Source organism: Aspergillus sclerotioniger (genome assembly GCF_003184525.1).
Source record: "Aspergillus sclerotioniger CBS 115572 chromosome Unknown BO94scaffold_34, whole genome shotgun sequence".
NCBI lineage: Eukaryota > Fungi > Ascomycota > Eurotiomycetes > Eurotiales > Aspergillaceae > Aspergillus > Aspergillus sclerotioniger.
In genome coordinates this window covers 187,459-210,120 of record NW_020291024.1, presented here as the reverse complement: position 1 = coordinate 210,120, position 22,662 = coordinate 187,459, and the positions used below count along the sequence as shown (strand labels likewise).

At 52.4% G+C, this 22,662-nt stretch overlaps 11 protein-coding genes across 11 annotated transcripts; 5 read left to right on the top strand and 6 right to left on the bottom strand.

Annotated features, from left to right (window-relative positions):
* Window positions 1-4: 4 nt before the first annotated feature.
* On the top strand, window positions 5-2,882 carry BO94DRAFT_252336 (putative gamma-tubulin complex component GCP4). The gene is made up of 3 exons (XM_025606442.1): window positions 5-59; window positions 226-335; window positions 392-2,882. Exon 3 carries the CDS (start codon window positions 407-409, stop codon window positions 2,786-2,788), a length of 2,382 nt encoding a protein of 793 aa, XP_025463153.1. The 5' UTR covers window positions 5-59; window positions 226-335; window positions 392-406; the 3' UTR covers window positions 2,789-2,882.
* A 2,297-nt stretch (window positions 2,883-5,179) lies between these two features.
* On the top strand, window positions 5,180-6,219 carry BO94DRAFT_550198 (putative short chain dehydrogenase/oxidoreductase; the record flags this gene model as incomplete). Its single annotated transcript, XM_025613482.1, has 2 exons — window positions 5,180-5,462; window positions 5,540-6,219. The coding sequence occupies 2 exons, from the start codon at window positions 5,180-5,182 to the stop codon at window positions 6,217-6,219; spliced, it is 963 nt and encodes a 320-aa protein (XP_025463152.1).
* Window positions 6,220-6,536: 317 nt separating this feature from the next.
* On the bottom strand, window positions 6,537-8,729 carry BO94DRAFT_627907 (putative MFS transporter). Its single transcript, XM_025617449.1, has 4 exons — window positions 8,243-8,729; window positions 7,489-8,162; window positions 7,368-7,435; window positions 6,537-7,299 (listed from the first exon to the last, which is right to left on the bottom strand). The coding sequence occupies exons 1-4, from the start codon at window positions 8,595-8,597 to the stop codon at window positions 6,654-6,656; spliced, it is 1,743 nt and encodes a 580-aa protein (XP_025463151.1). The 5' UTR covers window positions 8,598-8,729; the 3' UTR covers window positions 6,537-6,653.
* Window positions 8,730-8,873: 144 nt separating this feature from the next.
* BO94DRAFT_539321 (uncharacterized protein) lies at window positions 8,874-9,587 on the bottom strand. Its single transcript, XM_025612683.1, has 2 exons — window positions 8,971-9,587; window positions 8,874-8,902 (listed from the first exon to the last, which is right to left on the bottom strand). The coding sequence occupies exon 1, from the start codon at window positions 9,576-9,578 to the stop codon at window positions 8,997-8,999; it is 582 nt and encodes a 193-aa protein (XP_025463150.1). The 5' UTR covers window positions 9,579-9,587; the 3' UTR covers window positions 8,874-8,902; window positions 8,971-8,996.
* An 884-nt stretch (window positions 9,588-10,471) lies between these two features.
* On the bottom strand, window positions 10,472-11,488 carry BO94DRAFT_476056 (GILT family protein; the record flags this gene model as incomplete). Its single annotated transcript, XM_025608592.1, has 2 exons — window positions 10,472-10,994; window positions 11,052-11,488. 2 exons carry the CDS (start codon window positions 11,486-11,488, stop codon window positions 10,472-10,474), a joined length of 960 nt encoding a protein of 319 aa, XP_025463149.1.
* A 951-nt stretch (window positions 11,489-12,439) lies between these two features.
* On the bottom strand, window positions 12,440-13,184 carry BO94DRAFT_252218 (uncharacterized protein). Its single transcript, XM_025606440.1, has 2 exons — window positions 12,876-13,184; window positions 12,440-12,663 (listed from the first exon to the last, which is right to left on the bottom strand). Exons 1-2 carry the CDS (start codon window positions 13,093-13,095, stop codon window positions 12,614-12,616), a joined length of 270 nt encoding a protein of 89 aa, XP_025463148.1. The 5' UTR covers window positions 13,096-13,184; the 3' UTR covers window positions 12,440-12,613.
* Window positions 13,185-14,988: 1,804 nt separating this feature from the next.
* BO94DRAFT_252227 (hexokinase family protein) lies at window positions 14,989-17,178 on the top strand. Its single transcript, XM_025606441.1, has 2 exons — window positions 14,989-15,835; window positions 15,913-17,178. The coding sequence occupies exons 1-2, from the start codon at window positions 15,204-15,206 to the stop codon at window positions 17,168-17,170; spliced, it is 1,890 nt and encodes a 629-aa protein (XP_025463147.1). The 5' UTR covers window positions 14,989-15,203; the 3' UTR covers window positions 17,171-17,178.
* A 534-nt stretch (window positions 17,179-17,712) lies between these two features.
* On the bottom strand, window positions 17,713-17,943 carry BO94DRAFT_475993 (uncharacterized protein; the record flags this gene model as incomplete). The annotated part of the gene is made up of 1 exon (XM_025608587.1): window positions 17,713-17,943. A coding segment is annotated over one exon (231 nt), but the record flags the coding sequence as incomplete, so codon positions are not given.
* On the top strand, window positions 17,842-19,040 carry BO94DRAFT_501331 (transcription initiation factor IIA subunit gamma). Its single transcript, XM_025609430.1, has 3 exons — window positions 17,842-18,377; window positions 18,433-18,580; window positions 18,651-19,040. Exons 1-3 carry the CDS (start codon window positions 18,337-18,339, stop codon window positions 18,795-18,797), a joined length of 336 nt encoding a protein of 111 aa, XP_025463145.1. The 5' UTR covers window positions 17,842-18,336; the 3' UTR covers window positions 18,798-19,040.
* A 465-nt stretch (window positions 19,041-19,505) lies between these two features.
* Window positions 19,506-21,153, top strand: BO94DRAFT_539317 (uncharacterized protein). The gene has a single exon (XM_025612682.1). It carries the CDS (start codon window positions 19,960-19,962, stop codon window positions 20,791-20,793), a length of 834 nt encoding a protein of 277 aa, XP_025463144.1. The 5' UTR covers window positions 19,506-19,959; the 3' UTR covers window positions 20,794-21,153.
* BO94DRAFT_252171 (uncharacterized protein) lies at window positions 20,837-21,407 on the bottom strand. The gene is made up of 3 exons (XM_025606439.1): window positions 21,236-21,407; window positions 21,098-21,153; window positions 20,837-21,042 (listed from the first exon to the last, which is right to left on the bottom strand). Exons 1-3 carry the CDS (start codon window positions 21,311-21,313, stop codon window positions 20,880-20,882), a joined length of 297 nt encoding a protein of 98 aa, XP_025463143.1. The 5' UTR covers window positions 21,314-21,407; the 3' UTR covers window positions 20,837-20,879.
* Between the last annotated feature and the right edge of the window lie 1,255 nt (window positions 21,408-22,662).

Here is a 22,662-nt window from a genome sequence, read left to right as displayed (position 1 = left end):
CGGTGATGAAGGCATTCACCCTTTTGCAGGCGCTTGGTTCCGGATGGGAATAGGCCGCGGTAAGAAGTGCCTTGGATAGTACCGACATTCATGCCAGCCAGTTGTTCAACCCTCATAGCCTAGTCTATGCTCTCTTCCGTTTCCATTTCCGCTCCGCACTTCTCGCGACGCGCCGCGGTGCTATATTGCCTCGACTGACGCGGTGGCTCTGAGCTCTTGTGATAGGGTCTTGTTCTGCGGCCGCTTCAGTACATGTGTCGATACGAGCTCCTCGGATGTGGGCTTTTATATTGGCAGCGTCATAAGTCCAAGAAAAATAAGGATCATTCCTTGAGGTTTGCTGCCATATCCGAGGTCCTGGGTGGTTTATCTGACTTTACCGTTTCGCCAGGGAGATCCGCGCACAATGCTCCACGAAATCCTCCTCTCCCTCTCGGGCCAACCTTCGCCTCTTTTCAACTCCCAGTCTGAAGCGGATGTTGTCATTGAAGATGCCTTCCCCTTGGTTTCCCCTCCGGAGAAAGCCCTCCTCGCCTCTCTTGCCCGTTTGAGCCGTCTCCACGCCGAGCTGCGAGCGCATACCGCTTTAATTTCTTCTTCGCATCCTTCCGTTATCTGTCGCGCTGTTTCAACGGCCATCGGTTCACGCCACCTGGGGGAGTTTCAAAGGAAAATATTGGAAGTTGAGAAGGCGATCCTAGTCGAGGACAGTGGCTACGTGGGTGGTTACGGAATTGTGCCGTTGTCGACGATTGTTGGCGAATTCTCTCCATGGACACGACGATTGGAGTGGCTTTGGGAGACCGTGCGGTTAATATGGCCCATAGACACCCGAGATCAAGACCAGCTTTGCACTGGCGTGGCTTTGATCGATCACCTTCGAACGGAGTCGCAAACAGGCTACGTTGATCTGAAAGAGATGGCTTTGCATTTGGTTGGGATCGCGGAAACTGCTTGGATGAGGCAATTGTCCACATGGCTATTGTATGGAAACCTTCCCGTTCTCGGCGAGTCTGATTTCTTCATTCAACGCGACAATACGAGCGAGGGTGATCAGCCTTTTCCTACCACTCAGTTCGTCGTGCATCCCGAACTCCTACCGCAATACGTAACAACTCATACTGCTTCCTCTATCTTGTTCATCGGAAAGACTTTGAACCTCATTCGAGCAAAGCGCAGTGCGCCCACTGTCAATCCTTCGGCTATTGTATCAACTACCCCAGTCACGCTGCATACGGAGCATATCGAACATCTTGCTTCATTGAAATCGCCTATATCAGCGCCGAGGTTGTCAAGTGCTGTAAATGCCATCCGATACTCTTTGTCGCAAAGCACTCTCTCCAAGCTTTTCCCACTACAAAAGATACTCGAAATTCTTTCCGTTCTCCATGACTTTCTGCTGCTCAGACGTGGTGAATTTGCGACAGCGCTTGTATCTCATGCGGATGCCCGTATTCAAGATAGGTATCGAAAGCACGTGCATTCAGTCTCTAAATATAACCCTGCGGAAGGACTAGGGGGCCTTTCAATCAAGGAAGGAGACGTTGTGACTACACTGTCACAGACACTGTCAGAGCTTTACTCATTGCAGACTGAAGAAGACCCCGCAGACGATGAGCTCGATCTCGCCAAGGATCTGCTCCGATTATCGATCAAGCAGGCTATGGATGGCAAGACGATGCTATCTCCCGACATGGTTGAGGTCGAAATGGGCACCGGAATCTCGGACGTCGCGTTTGATGACCTTCTTTTCCCGACCCCAACATACCTTTCAGCCCAAGTCCGTCCACCCCTCGACCTGTTTCTCTCCGCCTCAGATATCTCAATCTACTCCAAGATACACTCCTATATACTAGGCATTCGGCGAGCCCAAATTCATCTGGGTGATTTGTGGAAGCATACTTTCCTTCGGAAAGTCCACCCTTCTCCCTGGGGCCCGCCTCGCAGCAGCACTCCTTACGGCCAGAGTCGACTTAAACTTGGCAGACAAAGAGACAGCACCAGAACGCGGCAGATGAGGCCAATTTGGGCGACGAGCAGTGCTTCTCTCTTTGTTCTGTCAGAGATAGGAAGCTACTTCCAGGGCGAAGTTCTTAATGGCTCATGGCATCACTTCCGGGAATGGATTGAAGGTGGACCTCCAAAAACGGGCTCTCGACCCGGGACTGCGTCCTCCTCTAAGGGTAAGCATCCTCAGGGCCTCGATATTCCGACCGATTCTGGCTTTGGAGATGCCAGTCAGGCCATACAACGGCACGATCCCGAAACCTTGACAGCTGCACACCGCCGATACCTCTTTGCCCTCACTGAATCACTCTTTCTCACGGACATACCCTTTACCAAAGCCCTCCGAGCCTTACTGACCAGTGTCGAACACTTCATTGCACTCGTAGTTCGACTGAAAGGTATACAGCGCAACATGGACCTGGAGACTGATGAAGGGGTTATAGATGCTTTAGTCGACTACGCAGCAGAAGAAAGGGAGGTGTGGCAATCCCTTGGTGCTGCACGGGCTAGTGTCGAGGCAGGGATCAAGGACGCTGTGGCACGACTACGAGATATCGATGACAGCCGATCTGGCGAGGGACGACAGATGCTCGATTTTGGGAAGGACTCGCGCGAGAACGGGCAATTCCTTTCAGCCAATGGCTCAGCGACCGGGCCTGGTCTTTGCCACTATGTGCCTCGCAAAGCGGCTGGTGTTGACCATCTGCTCATGAAGCTAGACTTCGGCAATGCTAATGGTGGTATGGTTGCTGCTCCAGGTACCTTCGGCGGCATGGCATAACTAGAATGTTGTTTGTTACTGGCACATTGGCTGCCATTGCTCGGGGACACCCATTCTCCCACTGTCAAGGGTTCTTGTGGTGACCACGACTGGTTAATAAGCAGGAACCCAGCTATGACTGTCAGGTTATGATTTACGAATAGCATGACTTTACGGTGTAGGTGTTCGGTTATGATTAGGGTCCCGTAATGTGTTCCGCCCTATGCCCCAGGAGTGTGAGTCGAGGCGAGATGCAACTATCTCGTCCGCTTACCTCCTGCCCCTACGCGTCCTGTTCCCTGGCACCTGTTTGTCACACACTTAGGCTTGAGCTTGGACTCCATCCTCAGTCAACCGATCTTACCGCGTTGACATGGTACATAAGTACTACTTCAAGGGCGTTCAACCAATGAATACCGAAATATGCTGCCTGATATATTCCTGAACCGAAGCAAGAAAATACTAATCCCGAAGCGACGTGCTATCTAGTTCATACTTACGTGCATGAATAGTATCGAATGAGATGCTGATGGCCTCAATCTCGCGAAGGCCCATGGCCAATTGTGTGAAGATGAAACGAGGGACATCATTCGGCCGGTCGGGTCCATCTAGACCACCTGCAGGGCCGCGACAGCTGCTGAGAATTGATTGATGACTTGATGGACATCGTGAAAAGTCTGCCGCTGCACATGATCGGTTCTCGGTCTGGTCACGGATTACCCGAATAGGAAGGCACCCCTGGTCGCCAGGGAAAGAGCGACCCCGAATCGGATTCCTTTCGTTGTTTGTTTGGATCTTTCGTTTATATTTGGTTAACTCTATTACTCCATCTGTACCACCGGATCTTTGCGGCATTCCCTAGTCCTTACACTTCTCTGTTCTAAATATTGTCAATGGAGTCTTTCTCGCAGTGAGACCGGCCCAATTGTCAATTGGTGTAAGGGGTCGGAGGGGGGTGGATAGATAGGGTGAGGTTGGGATCTTGGCAGATCTCGAGGAATCTGCGACCTGGAATGCTCCGATCGTGGACACACAAGTACAGAGTATGCGGTCGGTTCGCCATGGTTCAGTCTCGGGTTGTCATTATTCGGAAGCTTCGCGAGATAGTGGCAAAAGCGCCGCCTTTTGCTGGGTCGTTTACGGGATGCGGAGTAACGAAGGCAATCCAGACCCAACCGCAGCGAAAGGGGGCCTGTCAGAGCCTATCGGCGATTTTCACGGCCACCGACATTTACAATATCGATACGGAGTACCTAATAAACACCGCATATTTCCAACTGGCTTGGGACAAAAACAACACCAAGCGTGTGGGGTAGGATAACCACCGGACTGAAGGGAAAGTCTAGAAGGATTGGGTGACCCCAGAAAATCGGGTCCAAGCAGCAAGGATCCTGGCAAGGTCTGCCGCTTGAGTCTTGACACCCGGATCAAGAATAAGACTCTTATCTTCCTACAGGAAGGTCGCGGAAGCCGTGGAGAACGGTTCCATGCTGCGATGACAGATTACACCACCACTTCAATGCCGAGACCGTTATTGGAGGGGCTTCCATTCCATGGAAGCTTCGGAGCGAGAGAGCGGGGAGAGCTTCCCCCAGCTCCTGTTCTCTCGCCCTCCGTTGCCACCAGTTGTTCTCTGTTTAGAACGGCTCAAACAGCCGAGGAAGCATTATCCGTAGAGGACACCTACCATTCATCCGAATTGCCGTCCAGGAGAAACAGCCCCCAGGGTCGCTGATGGAGGACATCCTGACCGCTATTGCCGCGTTGCTGGTTCCAATCTGATCCAGCAGCTCTCGGCCTCCCCATACACGGATATCCCGTTCTGGTGGGCCATTCCACTTTAATGAATGATTGATCGTCATCCCTCGATCAAGTGATCGGGGCTGCTTGCCGGGTTCAGCAACCAAGCAACGACAGATGTCACGATGTCTTCTCAGACATGATCATTCCCCCCCTATTGCTCTGTTATGCGTCCGATGCCTGCCCGTCCCTCGTCCTGTGGCAAGCTTTCCCGGCCATGGCGTATGCATGGCCTAGCCCTGGTACCACGGATGGACTCGGGCGATGAGGTCTGGGTCTTGAAGTCATCGTGAAAGCAGCTCTAGAATCTGACGATGGACCCATCAAGGCAATCACGCGGCCTTCGTGTTTTTCTGGCCCCTGTTATTTTCGGTTGGCTTGTGCGACAGCTGGAGATATGCGCTACCGGCTGGCTGTTGTTCGTTTCGCGGCGTGGAGTCTCCAGGTCTATAAACCCCAGGTCCTCCTACAGAAACCCTGGATGCGACGACATTCTGTAGCCATCGCGACCCTGTGGTAGTCAATGCCCCTCGTTTGCCGCGTATCTGATTTCTCTTCTGCCTTCGTCTTTTCTCATAATCTCTAATTTACCTAATCTTGCACACCATAGCCATGCGTTCTGTACTGTGCCGGTCGCTCTCGGCCATGGCTCCAGCATGGTGCTGGGCGCCATCCGCTATGATCCAGCCCTTGTCGCAGCGGCTTTACTCTACGACGACGACTACACATGGCGCACACCACATCCAAACCCGGATACCGTCATTGAAGCCAGAGCCCAAGAAGGGACACCGGTTCCGCGAGTTTGATCTTGACGAGCGTGTCTTTGCTGTCACTGGTGGCGGACGAGGACTCGGGTTGGCGATGGCTGAAGCCCTGATGGAGGCTGGTGCTAAAGGTACCATCCCAAGTGACTTGCGAAGTCAACTCCTGTAGCCAATCACGCTCTTTGCTAACCCACGATGCTATGCACAGTGTACTGTTTGGATCGTCTCGAAAAGCCTCATCCGGACTTTATAGCCGCTCAAGAGCACGCTGAGAAGAACTACGGTGGCAGCCTGGAGTACTACCGTATCGATGTTCGAGATGAATCCTCGGTCAACGAGCTCTTTGCGGAAATCGCCGGGAAAAACCAGCGACTGGACGGTATGATTGCCGCCGCCGGAATCAACCACCTGCAGAGCGCCCTGGAACACTCCCAGGTGGCTCTGAACGAAGTCATGCAAATCAACTACAACGGAGTGTTCAACTCCGCCACTGCTGCTGCGCGGCAGATGTTCAATTATCAGCAGAAGGGCTCAATTCTGCTCATCGCCAGCATGAGCGGCCTGATTGCCAACAAGGGAATGACCTCCCCTGTCTACAATTCATCCAAGGCAGCTGTCATCCAGCTGTCCCGGTCTCTTGCGATGGAATGGGGTCGACATGGCATCCGCGTGAACAGCCTGTGTCCCGGCCACATTATCACCCCGATGGTGGAAGAGGTGTTTCAGCAGAACCCTGCATCCCGGGCCGTCTGGGAAGCAGAGAACATGCTTGGACGACTGGCCTACCCGGAGGAGTTCCGGGGAGCCGCTCTCTTCGCTCTAAGTGATGCGAGCAGCTTCATGACCGGCAGCACCATGCTGATTGACGGAGGCCACACCGCATGGTAATTCTACCGCCAATGACCAAAAGAAAGCCCTTTCACCACATGAACCAAAATGCATACAGAGAAGTTTCTAAAAGGAGGAGGAAGCAATACTATACATAGCCCGTTGGATGATAGCATCTTGAAGGTCGCCTATTGTGCGCTTTGAAAAAGAGACATGCGTGGCCTTCAATGGATCATCATACATGAAAATTTTCTCACCATGGCCCATTGCATTGATTTCATTTCGTTATGAGCTCAAGCGCATCGACACTAATCCACTGATTGATTGTTTTGGAGCTCTAATACGCTGATCTGCCGATTAAGCAATCACATCCATTCATATTCTATCTTAACTCGGCACTAAATTTTTCTTATCCCCAGCCGACTCAGTAATCTAATTCATCCAACCCAAGGTAGATATCAAAACATCCAATCCATCTACGACTTATCTCACACTCACAAGATATACGTAAACCTCCTCCCCTCGCCCCCTTCCCTGGAACCACTCCTCCTGGTCTCCCTCCCCATAAGCACCTCCATCTCCTCCCCACCCCCCTCCTCCATCTCAATCTCCTCTTCCTCTCCAGCCATCTCCCCCTTCAACCCCCTATTCTCCCTCCCCAACAACATCCTCAACAAGACCGCCAACCCAGCCACAGCCACCATGAACCCCGCGCACACCGCCATACCCGGAACATACCACGGGCCCTGACTCCTCGGATACAACCTTGTCCCGAGCAGGGGCCCACACTGCCCGATGACGTTCAAAAGGGCCACGCTCGTCCCCTTCCCTTCTTTGGCGACGCGGTTGTCCATCGTCCACGTGATGATTAGGGTGATGGCGGAGAAGAACCCGGATGTGGCGGGGTAGACGCAGAGGTAGCGGATTGCGACGTGGATTGTGGGTGGGAGAGAGGCGTGGAAGTGCCCTGTTAGGGCGATTAGGGCGTATGCGGTTGCGGAGAGGAGCGCGTGGAAGATTAGGTACGGACTGCGCGTGCGGGTGCGGTCCGAGAGGTGGGAGGTTAGGAGGACGGTGAGGAAGGAGAGGAGGTAGGGGGGTGCCGAGAGGGCTTGTGAGGTTAGGGGGCTGTAGCCCATGCTGTGTTGGTGGTTAATTTGGGGGATTGGTTTGTGGGGGAGGAGGGGGGAGGGGGGAGGAGGAGTTACTCTTGGATGATGGTGGGGAGGAAGACGGGCATGGAGCTGAAGGCGACGTTGCAGCTGAAGAACATGAACTGGGAGGAGGTGGTGTTAGTTGTGGTGGTGGTGAAAGAGGAGGGGGTCTCACGGCAGTTATGTAGGATTTGGGGTCGGAGAGGGTTTTCTTGACTTCTTTCCAGTTAAAGGATTTGCGTTGCTGCTGCTGATGTTGCTGTGATGGTTTGCGGCCGGGGTTGATCTCGTCCATACGTAGCTGCGCGATGACTCGCTGCCGGGGATTGAGGAATGAAGCAGTCCCTGGTGTATCGGGGATGAGCATCCAGGCGAAGACGGCGACGATGATGCTTGGGAACCCTTCGATGAGGAAGAGGGCACGCCAGGGTGCGATGGGTCCGTTGCTGCTCAGTCGGACGATGACCCAGGCCAGGCTGCTGGCGAATGATGATGCCAGGGGAGCCGCGGAGATGAAGAGGCCGTTTCGGAAGGCCAGCTCTTCGCGTTTGTAGAATAACGATAGGTAGAAGGGGACGCCAGGACCGAATGCTGCCTCGGTGATCCCGAGAACTGCTCGGAGGAAGACGAGGGCCCCGAAGGAGGTAGCGAGCGATTGTAAAGATGCGACGAGGCCCCATCCGCAGACACAGAGAGCGATGTAGATGTGCGGCGGGACTACTCTGTACATGAGGGTCATCCATTCGAAGAGGATGTAGGTGATGTAGAATGACGTGAGAAGCCACTCATATTGGGATGATGAGAGATTCAGGTCGTCTGCTAGACCGGCAATTTTGGCATTTCCAATGTCTGGGTTGGTGTTAGCTGATGTCTGTTTAGGATGAATATGGGAAAGAGTATAGAGAAGAACTTGACAGTGATCCACGTACTTGAGCGATCCAAGAAAGAAAGCAAATAGAGAAGAGCAAGGAATGGGACGAGTTTGCGGTCAAACTGCTTGATGACCTGCGCTTCTTCCTCTCTTGTATACTTGGGCATGCTGGTTCTGCTGGAGGTGGGCTGCACATCTTCGTAGGAATCGTACCCTTCGTCAATTTCGTCATCGGAAAATGGTTCGCCATCCGAGCTGAAGTCCGTCTGTACCTTCAAGGACCCAGCAGCAGGACGATTGGGGTTGGGAGATGCGCTATGCTCGGACCCAGAAACGGGCGTATACTGAGCAGGTGATCCACTGCTGGAGGCGGAGGAGTTGGCCTCGGTCGGCCCCGGGCGCAAGGAGGCCATTGTAGTGGATCGGGGGGTCGTGGCGGTTTAGACCGTCATGTCTTGGTCGAATTGGTGAGCCACTACCGTGAGTATAGGCCGGAAGTATAAAATATAGCCCGCACTGATGGAATTCGGAGGTTTAAGTACAGGAGATGGGAGGAAAACAAGATGGAGAGCCAGTCGGGGGGCACGTGGCGGCCACTAACGACGGGGATTTGCGCCAAGCCATCCATAGATAGCAGCAGTACATACAGCCAGCCAGTCATCGGTCCCTCTCTCGCCTTCAAATTCATGGAACTTTCCCGTCTTCGCCTTCTCCAATAGTAAGTAACAAGGTGATTTCCAGCATACATGTTAGTAAATCTCATAACACTCATGTCTCAACTACCAGCAACTGAATCCCACCCAACTTAGCCATCACTCATCCCGTGGCCGATAAGAATCCACCCCTCGTCTCCGCTTGTGTTTGGGAGGGTACCTGGGCTCACGAGGCTCGTCGAAACGGCGTCCCCGACCACCAGACAGCTGGGCGGCTTTATCCTTTGCCATCTTGAAAGAGTTCTCGATATCCTGGATGAACGGATAGTCCGACATGCCATTACCCTGGAGATATAGAAGCGTATTCTCGGCTGTGTCTCGTAGATATCGGACTAAGCTCAGATCATGCACTCCTTCGCGATGCTTTTCGTCGTCATATTCTTTCTTGGCCGCGCAGTAGACCTGGATCAGACGATGGGCCTGTTCACGGATACGGGTATCATCGGGGCTTGAGCCAGGCTGTGAATGGGCTACGCCGTCGGTATTCTGGTGGCGTTCCCTAACGTCGTGGGCTTTGGGTGTATGCTCGGACTTCTCACGGGCGTCGATGTTGGCGGTTGTAGCTTTATTAGGTGTGTGGCCGGATCCAGTCACTGTGATGGTAGTGAGAAGTGTGCACAGAGTATATTGAGTGAATAGAGATACCTCTATGTAGAACTTTTTGGAGAGTAACATGGTCATTGATTGACTGTCGGGCCTGGAAAACGGTGGACATCGGCGCTATTCCCAGAAACTCGGTTAGGTAGAGCTCCAGCGCGCCCGTATCTCTGGGGTCGTTTCCATAATTCGACAGAACCAACAGTGCTTGGTCATAAATGGTGATCTGCGCGTCTTCGAGATCCTGGGACCGGCAGCGAACGAGCGAAACATGGCGCCGGATAGCATTTACGAGAGATGCCAGGCCTTCCGGGTCCCGAAGAATATCACGCAAAGCCGGACTAGGCTCAGTGATGCGGTCGTGCTTCTGGACGAGCTCATCGACCTTTCGCTGGAAGGGATTGGATAAGTGAGTACTAAGGCTCGACATGGTCGCTGTTCCAGGGATTAGAGTGAGAGTCGGCCAAACCAAGCCAGCTTGCAGGGAGAAAGAAAATGAGAGATGTTTCAAAAGACAAATGAAGGTCTCGTGAGATATATGTTCACTGGTTGGCAAACGAAAGATGTGACAGGACAAGGCAGCGGATGTAGCCTTAACTATACAGCTTCTGTGTACGTGATGGAGCAGCACATAAATGGGTAGGCAGTGAATGGTTGCCGTGGATTTGATCACATCGTTGTTAGGGGGGCTTTGGCCTAGCCATAGCCATAACCATTGCAGTGGTGGAAAGCGGCCATTTGTGAGAGCCATATGTATTGTGCTGAAGTGGCATCAATCCTTCCACGTAGTGCAATTGACAGAGCTACCAGGATCGGTTCTTGCTGATTCACGAATCAATAATTATCATTAGGTAGTATACTCAAATTGTCATAATTAGATACAAAGCATAGGTTAGGCGGAATCGTCGCTTTTGCATCGCATGCGGTGTCACATCAGTCATAGCACTTTCGTGCATCCCATAATATATACTCAAGGTTCAATTGGCCTTCTCCCACAATTCTTTCACCTCGTCTACAAGCACTGAGACCTTACTGCCCTCTCCTCCTTTCACGCAGTCTTTCCAGACTCCACCGTCCCTAACACACCAAACAGATTCGTCCAGCCGAAGAGTACAACTGGTCTTGACGCTGAGCTCCGCACTGTGCAGAGCACTCTTCCGCAGCAGGGCAATGCCACTTGGCGGGGTGTGCTCATCGCCGTCATCGTCGCCATCAAAGCCATCGTTCTCTTGACTAGCACACCTATTCAGGGCTTCAAAATCGATACCATGTTCCAAGGCGCAGCCCTCAACCAGATCACGGCTCGGAATATCGGTATACGAGTTGATCAGGCAGTTGGCAAACCCGAGAGACCGAATAGTCGGAGTACGAGACACTGTGGGACAAACAGTATCGCTCTCCGACGGGAAGGGCAGGTTGGCCGCACAGAGGATGAGCATGTCCCCGATGCACTCGGTGGGACCGTGCTTGCATTGTATCTCCGACGATTTATTAGATACTCTGGGCGCAGTGTTAGCTTTGTACACCGGCAAGCGGAAGGGATGGATGTCCACGCACTCGGCAATGAAGGACAACTCGAAGTCAACCTTGTCGCTGATCTGCTCCATAGCTGGCAGGACAAGTTGTTGCAGGCAGTCCCGAGCATCCGGGCATTTACTCATGATGTGAGCCTCCAGAGGAATCTTCTTACTCGATGATAGGACCCGAACTGGTGGAAACATTTCGAGCAGTGGATCCTCCATCAACGGAGCTTCCTGAAGCGAAGAATCATCGTGGTGTCTCTTCCATCCATGACACGAGAAGAACTTAATGCCGGAAAAGGAGATGGGGGCCCAGGATAGAGCCAGGAAGGCTACTGCGATGAGCCCCAAGCAGGCGGCGAGCCGAGCAACAACCCGGTCGCGTCGGGTGCTGATCGGGCGCGCAACGGCAGACTCGGAGATATCGACGTAGCCGGCGTGGTCGGTCTTGGGTTGAACTTGGAGTTTCTCCATTGTAACTACCAGCCGCTAAATGAACGGTAGTAACAGAGGGGTTGGTCGGTTAAGTTCAAGAGGGAAGGGAAGGGATGGTGATGGTGACGATGATGGGATGGAATCAGAGCAGGTGTGGGGAGATCGCGATCGGATCCGGCAATTGCCATTCGGCGGGGTTTCCGGGAGCAACCCGGCAAATCCTCCTCGCGTTACACTCACTCCTCCTCCCTGGGCGACCCGGTCGTGGATGGAGCCAGCTGAGTTCCATGCACTTTAAGCGATCGATAGATGGATGAAAGGGCTCTCTCTATCGTTCACAAATCGAAGGGGTCACCGTCCATGACTCCAAAGGCGCTTAGCGCTACAACCACTCCCATTACATTACACTAGACTACCATCAAGGAATCATCCATTTGGGGTTGCATCAGTCTCTGGAGAGTTTGACTTGAAGACCACCCATCCGATGCTTTCCGTGCGTGCTTTTCATTCTACTTATCATCCCGAAAGATGTAGCACCGGTGAAAGTAAATTTGCCCTGCTGTGGAGCAGTCTCATACTTATCCGACTTCGAAGTGGTACTCTCGTAGCCTCGACCAGAGCCTTCAACGTTGCGAAGCAGATGAGATCACAGAGCGATCGATGCATGATCTGGACCGTCGTTGAAACAAGCACATTGAGTTTGTTGCGCTGCAGGGGCATACAATTCTTGGCAACAGCCTTCTCGACTAGGGCATTGGAGCTGCATCTGCAGCCGGACGATGGTCGAAGGGCGACCGACACTACTTACGGAGTATAATGTCTGACTACCAAGGGTGGTTCCGCCAATGCTCAACCATGAACTATAGGCGAATGCCTGGTTTCTGGGCTACTAAAACTGCTCCAAAGAGTTAGTCGCATGACTGATGAGAAGCATCTGGCAAAACCTCCGAAAATGCGCGATATTTGCAGGCTTCAAGTACTGAAGAAACGCGCGTCACATGGCACGACCGCCACGGAGTAGGTAGTCACAACTGATTTTGTTGGATAGACTAATATAGGGCCATGGAACAAGCCCGCGAATGGCATCATTCAGCCTATCACTAGGCCTCATGCCAGCAGAACTGCAAAGGACTAGTAGCCTAGTACTCGGAAGACTCCACTCGACTAGCCCTTGCACGCTACAGTGTGCGCGCTAAAATGGCCCTGTAGGTGTGCTGTGACAATTATATTCCGAATTAGTTGCTTTCCGTCGACTCCATACACCGTAGTCAATCACGTTTTGGTCGGGAGACCCAGGCATTCAGGGAGAGACCTCCGATGTCAAACAAGCTAAGGGACTGAACAAACCTGCTATGACGGACTACTACAGGGTCCGGTGGCCCTAGACTAAGGCCTATCGCGCAGATCCCAGGGGTAGTCTACGTACTGGCCATCTCGCTCCGCAGGCTATCTTTTCGCTCCAACTTCCCCAACGGCCCTCCGACTTCGGAGTTCGGAGACTGTATAGTGACAGCACGGTGCTCCGTACGGAGTACTCCGTCTGACTCTGACAAGTGACAAGGTCCAATCCACCCCAGGCTAGGTAATCTACCCGAGGTCGCCATCTGCTGCCTTATGAAACTCGTTACGAGAAGAAGTTGCAACATGGTACGATGACAACCGTAACGAAGGGTGTTGACCTTGCACCTCGTAGATAGAAAGATCTTATTGTTTGTGCCGTCAGAGGTCAGTTGATGTATGTGTGGCTGGAATACGGGGGCGTGATTCCACTTAGCTTTCCAGAATGACGGTTGACCCGGAGCGGTAGAACGTCACTTCGTGTGCAATGGTGTATACGAAGAAAGCAAAGAGGCCGAAGCGCATGCCCCCTCTTTTGCTTCTTTATCCACTCACACGGCATTGGCAACGAATGGGGGTGTTGGAATGTAACACCCTGAGTAAACTAAGGCTTGGAAACCATCGGGTTCTGACTCGATGGTGATGATGTTGAGTCTGTGCATAACAAATGGAGGCATCGCCCCACTGTCTACCACATGGCTTATTTAGGCGTTGACAAGAGTGGCTCCGAGATTCGTTTCATTTTTCCCTTTTTTCCCCTTCCCGTAAGCGACTGTTCCGCCCCTGCTTTGGGTTATTGGGCCGATGAGGTCTTCGATTATGGCTGAGTAAGTATACAAGACATCACTTGGGACAATAGGTATCTGACAACAACGAGAAAGTGGTAGTACCTAGTACTACTGTGTAGAGAAAGGGGAGAATGGAAGGGACAAGAAAGGAAGAGGGGGGGAAATAATAAATGCAACCGAATCAAAAAAAGGTTGCTAATCAGAAAAAGGACACCACCATTGTTGGTAGTCCAATGCACTAAAGTAGTGGCATCGATAAGAGAAGAAAGAGGAGAAGGTGACGTTGGGTCGGTTGGGGAAAAGGAAGGAGAGCTGGCCAGGAGGGGAAAAGACCACGAGAGGAAAAGACACGATGGCGGGCAGGCGGGTACAACGAATCAGTCAATCAACAATGAATGAGCCAAGCAAACCATCAAGGGAAGAAGAAAGTGGCAGTTTGGACACACCACGAGAACCGACAGAGCACAATATTCAATAATTGCATGCTCTCTCGCCCATGGACCGCATGGGGCCCGATCGAACCATCAACAAATCCATGGTTGTCGACTGACCGGCCAGCGTCACATCGTCCGCGCCGATGGTCGCATCAGCTCCCCTTCCAGCGGCTCTGGAGCTGAGCAGCTCCAGACTCGTCTTGACTCTCCTCTTGCTTTCCTAGTCTCCCTCCATTATTAGTCCATTGCGACCTCCTAACCCCCGATTAGGATTCTTCTTCACTCCCTCCCTCTCCCCTTTGCTCCTCTCCTCGTCGTCTTCTCCCGTGTGGTGGGGACCGGCAATGCTTTCTTATCCACTGGCTGGACCTGTTATTTTTTATCGTAATGATCATAATACTTAATTGATGGTTCCCGCCATTCTTCCGTCGATCCCGTCCTTTTGTTCCATCCGGCATACCTCTCCATACTTATCTTTATCGACTACGGAGTACATCCCTCGGCTCAGCCTTATTGCCATCTTCGGTTGGGACGAGCATCTGCGGGATCTCCACAAATACTTGTATGTCATTGTCCTTGTCACTGCTTCTGCTTTTCCACCTTCCCCCCTCCCCTTCCTACATGCTGGTCCCCTGCTCTCTCTCGAGGCAGCACCCAAGGCTCCCTGCATTAGGATCGTCACGGTTGTACCCTTCTCAGCATTTCTGTCCCCCCCCACCCATTATCGTATTGCATACACGCGTCACTGCAGTCGACAATGTTGAGACCCGACCATCCATTCGCTGTAACCTTAGGAACTAACCGTCACACTCGTCACTGCATAGGTTGACTGCAAGATAGCATTTTCTCGTTGACAACGCATCGTTCCTGGAACTGCCATTACAGCGGTAATTCGCGATTAGGGCTGGACATCCCAGCTTCAAGATCCTCCAGCATTGTGGGATCCTTCAAATCGTATGCGCCTTATCATCGGAACCTGGACTCTCATTCCTGAATTCTCCACATCCCGTCCTACCTTCCCCTCAGGACATTCCGCGAGGACGAACAGATAAAGCCAATACCTGAGCCCTTTCTTCCGTCGACTTACCGCTCCGTTGTACAAGAATTCCGCGGTCACTGCTTGCTGGCGACAAGTCACACGAGCCGACTGTTTGCCTACGTTGCTGCTCAGCTCGGCTCAAGCTCTCCCACATTATGGCGTCGATTAATGCGATAGGGGTCGATAAGAGCCAGGATGATGAGCATGAACATATGCATGAAGAACCAGTGGAAGATGACGAGGAGGATGGTGCTGACATGGACCCTGCTTTTCAAGAATACCTGGAACGTCAGCGTATGCTTGACGAATTCCTGTCGCCTATAGCTTTGGATGAAGCCGTCCTGTATAAACTTGCACGCCGATTTTCCGTCGTATATCGGGATTTGGCTCTGCATTCTAAGGAGCAGTTCTTGCCGACACCAGTGACTAGGTTGCCTACCGGCTTGGAGACAGGCCGGTATCTGGCTATTGATGTCGGTGGAACTAACCTGCGGGTGGCATTCATCGAATTGCTGGGGGAAGCTACCGAGTCAGACGTACGTTCCACAGACGCGTCGGAGAGATCCCGGGACACGATCCGTAAAGCACAGCGACAGCGCGTTAGGCGGACTTTGGAAAGAGCATGGCCTATACAGGAGCATCTGAAGATGGACAAGGCAGAGGACTTATTCTCGTGGATTGGGGACTGCATTGCGGAAGTGGTGGCGGAGAGCTTGACTTCAGAGGCAACAAGAGGCCACATCCCGGAAGAGCTGGAGATGGGCATTACCTTCAGTTTCCCGATAATGTGAGTTATTCCCCTGTTGTGGCCCGCATAAGCTGCAGCATTGCTACACTTAAATTTGTTTGACTGACCAACCACAGGCAAGAGTCTCTCACGGAGGCTACGTTGATGCCCATGGGTAAAGGGTTTGCCATCACGTCAGACCTTGATCTGCGCAAAATTCTACTGAGTGGGTATGAAAAGCACACAAGGCGCCCAGATAACGAATTCGAGCCTTCTAGCAAACGCCGGAAGCTTTTTGAACTCCCCAAACTCAAGATTGCCGCCATCACCAACGATACTGTTGCTACACTAGCTTCCCTTGCATATGCTGTGAAATCTTTGCCCAATAGCCGGGTGGCTATGGGTATGATTGTGGGCACAGGGTGTAATGCCACAATCCCAATGAAGCTCGGTATGCTACATGATTCCAAGGCGAAGCATGTGAAGTCAAAGGATCCACAAGCGGAGGAAACGGTTGTTAACACTGAATGGACGATCGCCGGTGCTGCTCTCCCGTTGAGAGAGCTCAACATCATAACCAAATGGGATATTGAACTTGATAGGGCCTGTGTACGCCCCGGTTTCCAACCGTTTGAATACCTGACAGGTGGTCGATACATTGGTGAGCTCATTCGGCTCGTGCTCTATGACTACCTCACAAATGTCAGTAAGCTCTCTAGGAGAGTACTACCCGCGATGCTCATCCAGGAGTATGCCTTGACCACCACTTTCGTTTCGGATAAAGTTGCCCGCTCTCGGTCGGACCAGGAGCTTGCCGATGAGTTGTCTCGCTCTCTGCCTCCACCAGAGAACAGCGAGTGGGGCTGGGATGCTGTGTCGGCAGCTGTCTTTCGTAAGATTGCCAGGACTGTACAGAGACGATCTGCTGGTCTGATCGCCGCGGCAGTTGTGGGGTTACTTGCATGTGCGCAGGAGATTGAACTGAAGGTGGACAGCCACGAGGGTTCGCCGCAGAATCCCAATGTCTCTTTGCCTGAATACAACGGCACTCCAGATTTGTTTGCTGTATCGAAGAGTCTTTCTCCATCAACCTTGGGACCGGAGGGAGCCAATTCGAGTGACTCTAGGAGCGGCCACGGCCCGATTGTTCCGGTCCTCTCTCCTACACCCACTCCTGCCGACTGGCAATCAGGCCCTGAGGAACTGGTCGTGGCGTACACTGGTGGTATCATCCAGCATTATCCCAACTTTAAGGAGACGTGCCAACAATACATCGACCGGCTCATCATGAGGACGGGCCCGCAGAAGAGTGGGAAGTCGGTCTTCCTACGGGAAGCCTCGGATGGCGGTGTCATTGGTGCTGGCGTCCTTGCCGGAATGGTTGGTAACGGGTGATGCGCTCTCACTGCTTCATGATGATTGAGAAAATACTGAAATTTGGGCCTGACTTGGTGAGCGATTTAAGGAGTTTGGTTTCATCATTGGTACATAGAACCCTACTGGGTATGGCATTTTCAAGCAGACGTTGGTCTGTTCTTTAGTCTTAATCTGCTCTTGTCTATCATACATAGGACCCAGGATTCAGAAATTGACAGAATTTGACGTTATCCTGACAGTCACATCCATTCGTATTGATGGTTCTCGAACAGGTTTCTGCCTAGGTTTCCTTGGGGCATGATCCGTCGTCTTGTGGTCATTGATTGGCATTGCCAGATACCTTGATCCAGCTGGAAGCCTCGTTGGATCAACTCGCACTTGTCCATACAACTGCAACTAGTTGGACGAGCCAGGTTCAGCCAAGCTTCTTTATCGAAGGACTTGAGTTTTTCCAAATAATTGGCAATCGGTATCGGATGCTATGACTCGACTCGCGTGAGCACTCCTCCTTGGCATACGCCCTGTTGTGGATGCATTGCAACGGGTAGTTGTCACCTGGCTCAGATATAGCGGAACATGTTGTTTCGGACGCTGCGTTTCATGGCGTTAGGCTTCCCATCCTCGTACTCGATTCCTGCAGCACCGCCTCCACCAGACATTTGCTCGAGCCGCTCTCGGAGCTCTTGGTCTGCTTGAGCAACGCTTTTGGCTTTTTCTAGCTTGCGCTTTTCCTGTGATGTCGGGCTTGATGCATCTGTCCGATTTTGTTGAGGTGATTCTTGATCTACGCTGATCTCAGTCTTATCTTCGACAGGGAAACAAGACCGATATTTACCAACCTCTTGTGTCTGCCAACCTGTGCGCAGTGGAAGTTATATACCTTGCTCCAAAGAAAGCATCTGACAGACGAGCTGTCCGAATGCGGAGCGGAGAGAAAAACTCTGAAACCAATCTCATTGTATCTTGAAGCGAAACAAAGAGTTCAATTACACTTTACACGAAGAAACAAAATGATTGATATTGAGTGGCGCCCTTCCTTTGATGTAATCGCTTCACCATCACATGACTCAGAATCACGTGCAGATATCTACTCCCCGCGACCAACTGATCGCAATCATCCGGCTCCACCTACCTACGCTCTCTAGTCTCCATCTCCTTTGTCGCCTCTCCCTGTCACCCTAAACATGAGCGCCCAGGCATACTACGAGCTTTATCGCGGGAGCAGGTACTGCAGTCCCCTCAACCACCTTCCAAGACATACCACTAACGCTTATGTGCAGCCTCGGACTCTCCCTTACCGATACTCTCGATGACCTGATCAACGAAGGCCGGATCGAGCCTCAGCTCGCGATGAAGATCCTCTCCACCTTTGACCGCATCATCACGGAAGTGCTTGCGGACAAAGTGCGCGCCAGATTGACGTTCAAGGTACGTTTGGATGCAGAGGGGAAGAATGTCCAGGAGGTAGCCGAAGCTAACATATTTCGTCATCATCCAGGGCCATCTCGATACCTACCGATTCTGCGACGAAGTCTGGACCTTCCTTATTAAAGACGTTACGTTCAAACTAGATAACCAGACCACCGTGTCAGCGGATAAGGTGAAGATCGTGAGCTGTAACAGCAAGAGGCCTGGTGAGGTGTAGGGTGGAGAATACCTATCTGCTTACGCTCCAGCTACAGATTTTCACGGCATTGTACTGGACGGGCGTTATTCGACGTTGATTTACTTCACGTGGATTGTTTGTAACACTGGGATTTGGCATGTTGATTGACATGGGGGTTATGATTTGATTTTCGGCGTTTCAGGGCAGCATGAGAGTTTGTACTACGGATTTGATATGGGGATTAGAATAGATTGAAATCAGAGACCCGAGATTTGCACAGACATCTATTGTGAATCGTGATGGCTTGGAGACGGTCTGCATGGAGGACCCTGTCTCTCAGCTGTACACAGTAAGCGCTCTACCTATTGGAACATAACTAGAAGGGGACCATGGTCCAAACCCCAATATTTCTTCCCTTTTCTCCCTCTCATTCTGATCAAATAAGGACAAGTACCTACCCCCAAGCCTTCTGTAGCTCAGCGGCGAAGCGCTTCACTTTTGCCTAGGACCATTCCGGAGAGACCACAATTTGCCAGGCAAGCTCCCTTCTTCTCCCTACCTAGAAGAGAACCATCATACGCAAGAATCATACCGACAACATCTCCGCACCAGAGCAATGTGCTGTCACTGTTGTGACTCTTCGGGTGGATCTAAGCCAGGCACCCGTGCGGAGGCGGGGAGCGGAAAGCCGCGTTTCGGCGGTCTGCACTGACCCTTTCTTTCGTTCTCTGCGACTTTCACCACTCCCTCCGATCTTCACTTGACTCCCTCCCCTCCTCGAGAAGATCATGCCGGTTACCGACACCTCCTGAGCAGCAACAAGGATGCCCCGGAATCTCCCGTGGCTGAACAATGGAGCGACCATCAAACGAGAGCCAAAGGCCTCGACACCACGACGAGCCGTGAAGCCCGAGACGACGGATCCCAGAAGCGAGGACGATGTGACACCGAAAGCAGAGACCCCGGGGTCTCGCATAAAGAGGCGGGATTTTCTCCGATCGTGTATGTGCTCTGCTTTCGATGCGACTTTCATGATGATAGGCCGGTAACTGACGTCTTGCTGGATAGCTCCTACGCCGCCGTCTTCGCCGATTCATCGATGTCCGACCGAAGAGTATGTGGTCACTAGGTAGAGATGAAAGAGGGATTGTTAATGTGTGGAAGGTATCTACGCGAGGGGTTCGACAAAGACGATATATACATGATGGTTGAGGACGAGTTCTACGCGGTCGCGCAAACGTTCACCCAGCACTTGCACTATGCGGAATATCTACGGCGGAAAAAGGAAGCCAAGCTTCAAAATGCTACGGCGATACAGAATATCGCTCGCCCGACCGATGGAGTCACCCCGACGAGCGAGGAGGTTAGGAAGAAGGCTGCAGCGGCGGAGCTGTCGGCCCAGCAGAAAGCCGGCTTGCAGAAACTTGGAAACAGACCGGCTGTGGATTCTGAAGAGGAGACGGAGGGGCCTGAGGAAGATCGGATCTGGGCGGGTACTTCGCTGCATGATCTCATGATCAGCCCGCGAAAGGTGCGGTCCTTGGTCGGCATGCAGGGTATCAAGTCGTCGACGCGGGCGGCCGCCGGGATGCAGGCTGCTGGGACCAGCCGGGGCAGCGGAGACAGCGTTACAGATGGGGCGGCAAGGGAGGCAGAGGACGATCTACTGGGTGAAACAACTGGGGAAGACGACGATCTGGACGCACGGACAAGGACGCCAACACGGCCGTCTCGGACGCAACCGCGCTCTACATCTAGCTTGCGAAGCAGTTCGCTGCATCGCGCTACAGGAGAGGGTGGGATGAGAAGCGTGCAGTCTATGAGTGGTAGATACAGTACACCAACCGCGACCAAATCTAGGAAGAGATTATTATTTGATGACTTTGATGGGCTGCCAGAGCCGCATCAGTCACCCATTGAGTTGCAGGGCCAGAAATCCTCCTCGTCGTTAGGCGGACGTCCGCCGAATCCACGCGGCGTGGATCCCAAGGCCAAGAAGTCGCGTCTGAACGAAGTTCCAACATTCTTGTTCTGAGGTGCAGACTGTGATCACGATGGAGGGTATGATTCCGTCTGGGCGTAACTGGCGAATGGACCGGCATTGCAGTGGCCGGCACCGGTTCATTGCTCATCGGCGTTGGAAAGAGGTCGGGCGACTCGGACGCTCAGCCTCCGGACGTGCGTCTTAATCTTGTCTCGTGTCGATGGTTGGCGTTCCATGGCCGTGGCGGCCGCTTCCTTCTCCTTGTCGAGGGTCGAGCCCCGGCTGTGCAGGGTGGCCGCACTGCAAGCGATGGTCAGACTGATGGTCAGCACAGTCAGGGCGCGAGATTACTGACTCGTCATCCGTGAAGAACGCGGGTAATTCCTCTTTTCGAAAGTCGGTGGGGGGACCCTGAGATGCATTAGTATGGCTGGTAGGTTGGGGGCCGGGGAGGTGGAGCGGAGGGGAGAGAAGAGGGGGGGCTGGGACTCACGATTTCCAACACCTTCTGCTGCTTCTCGCGCCGAAAGGGGGACTTGACCAGTCGAGCAATCTGCCGAAAACAGTCCATGGTGATTGAGATGAGTTTGAGGTGAAGTGAGGTGGGAGTGATGTGATGTGAAGATGTCAGGATGAAGGAGAGTCGAGATCGGTCACTATCTACAAGCAGGACCGAGGCAATTAAAAGGGACTAAGGCGAAGCGGATCAACAAAGCGAGTGGACGCCACACAAGAGCTCTATCAAACGAGGGACCAGGGATGCAAAACACCGAAACAAGAACAAGAATAGAAAAGGAAGGACAGGCGGCAAGTTCTAGGACATTGGGCGCTGGAGAAAACCAAGAGGAGAAAAAAAAGAAGAAAAGAGGCCGGCCAGGATATATAGCAGATAACCCCGACGCCCTGCAGGCGATTTGGCCCTCTCTCGAACAACGGTTTTCCGCCCGTGCAATGCAGGCTTAAGCTGATCGGCAAATTCTGTGGCACGACAAACCCACTGTGACAGCCTTATGTATGTGAAGGCTTCGTACTGCGTATGTGACACATTCTTTGCTGGTGGTGGTGCTGTAGTGAATCAGAATCAGAATGGAGAGTGGTGATGTGGTGGTGCTGTAGCTGTAAGTTTGTATGGTGAGTTTCCCCCCTGGCAGCGTTGGTCCGGGTGTCGCGCCCTCATTAAAGATGACGGGGGGTGGTTCGCAGAAGCAAATATGCGCCCCCTTTCTTGCGTTTACGTCCTGTCCTATCCTGTCCTGTCCACTGCCCAGGGTTACAGGATGTTATTCTCCGAAGATTGTTGGCTGGCCACTTAAGTATCTACTATACCTACTTTGCCTTACGTATTGTTTTTTATAGCATCACCCCAATTGTACATGTACGACCTGCGTACCACGGCAAGTAGAACAAACATAGAAACAAACACCACGTCGCCAGGCACCGCCCGCCCACCCGCCCCAGGCATCGCAAGTAGGTATGCCAAGATACCCAAAACAAGGCGCCAACCATTCATTCATTAATCACCACTTACACCACCTATAAGAATAATAACATAACAATTCAATTATAGATTAAATAAAATAAAAGATTACCTCCTAAATCGTCAAACTACCTACGTACCTAGCTAAAACCCCAAACCGGAATAGCACTACACCTCAATCGGGGGTAAATAGGTAGTGGAGGCCTTATTGTCCCCGATCGGCCCGATCGTCAAAGCAGCTGAAGCAATAAACGCGACGAGAATAGATCGATTATCGTTGTGGCAGTGGCAGTGAGTGGCATTGGCATTGTTGGGGTGATGGGAGGTCGGTCAGTCAGCATTGCTGGTTTGAGTCATGGTTCTAGCCTTTGTCTTTGCCTTTTTTGCTTCTCGGGGGTAGATAGCCGGCATTCTTCGTGTTTTGTACAGTAATTACTCTATCT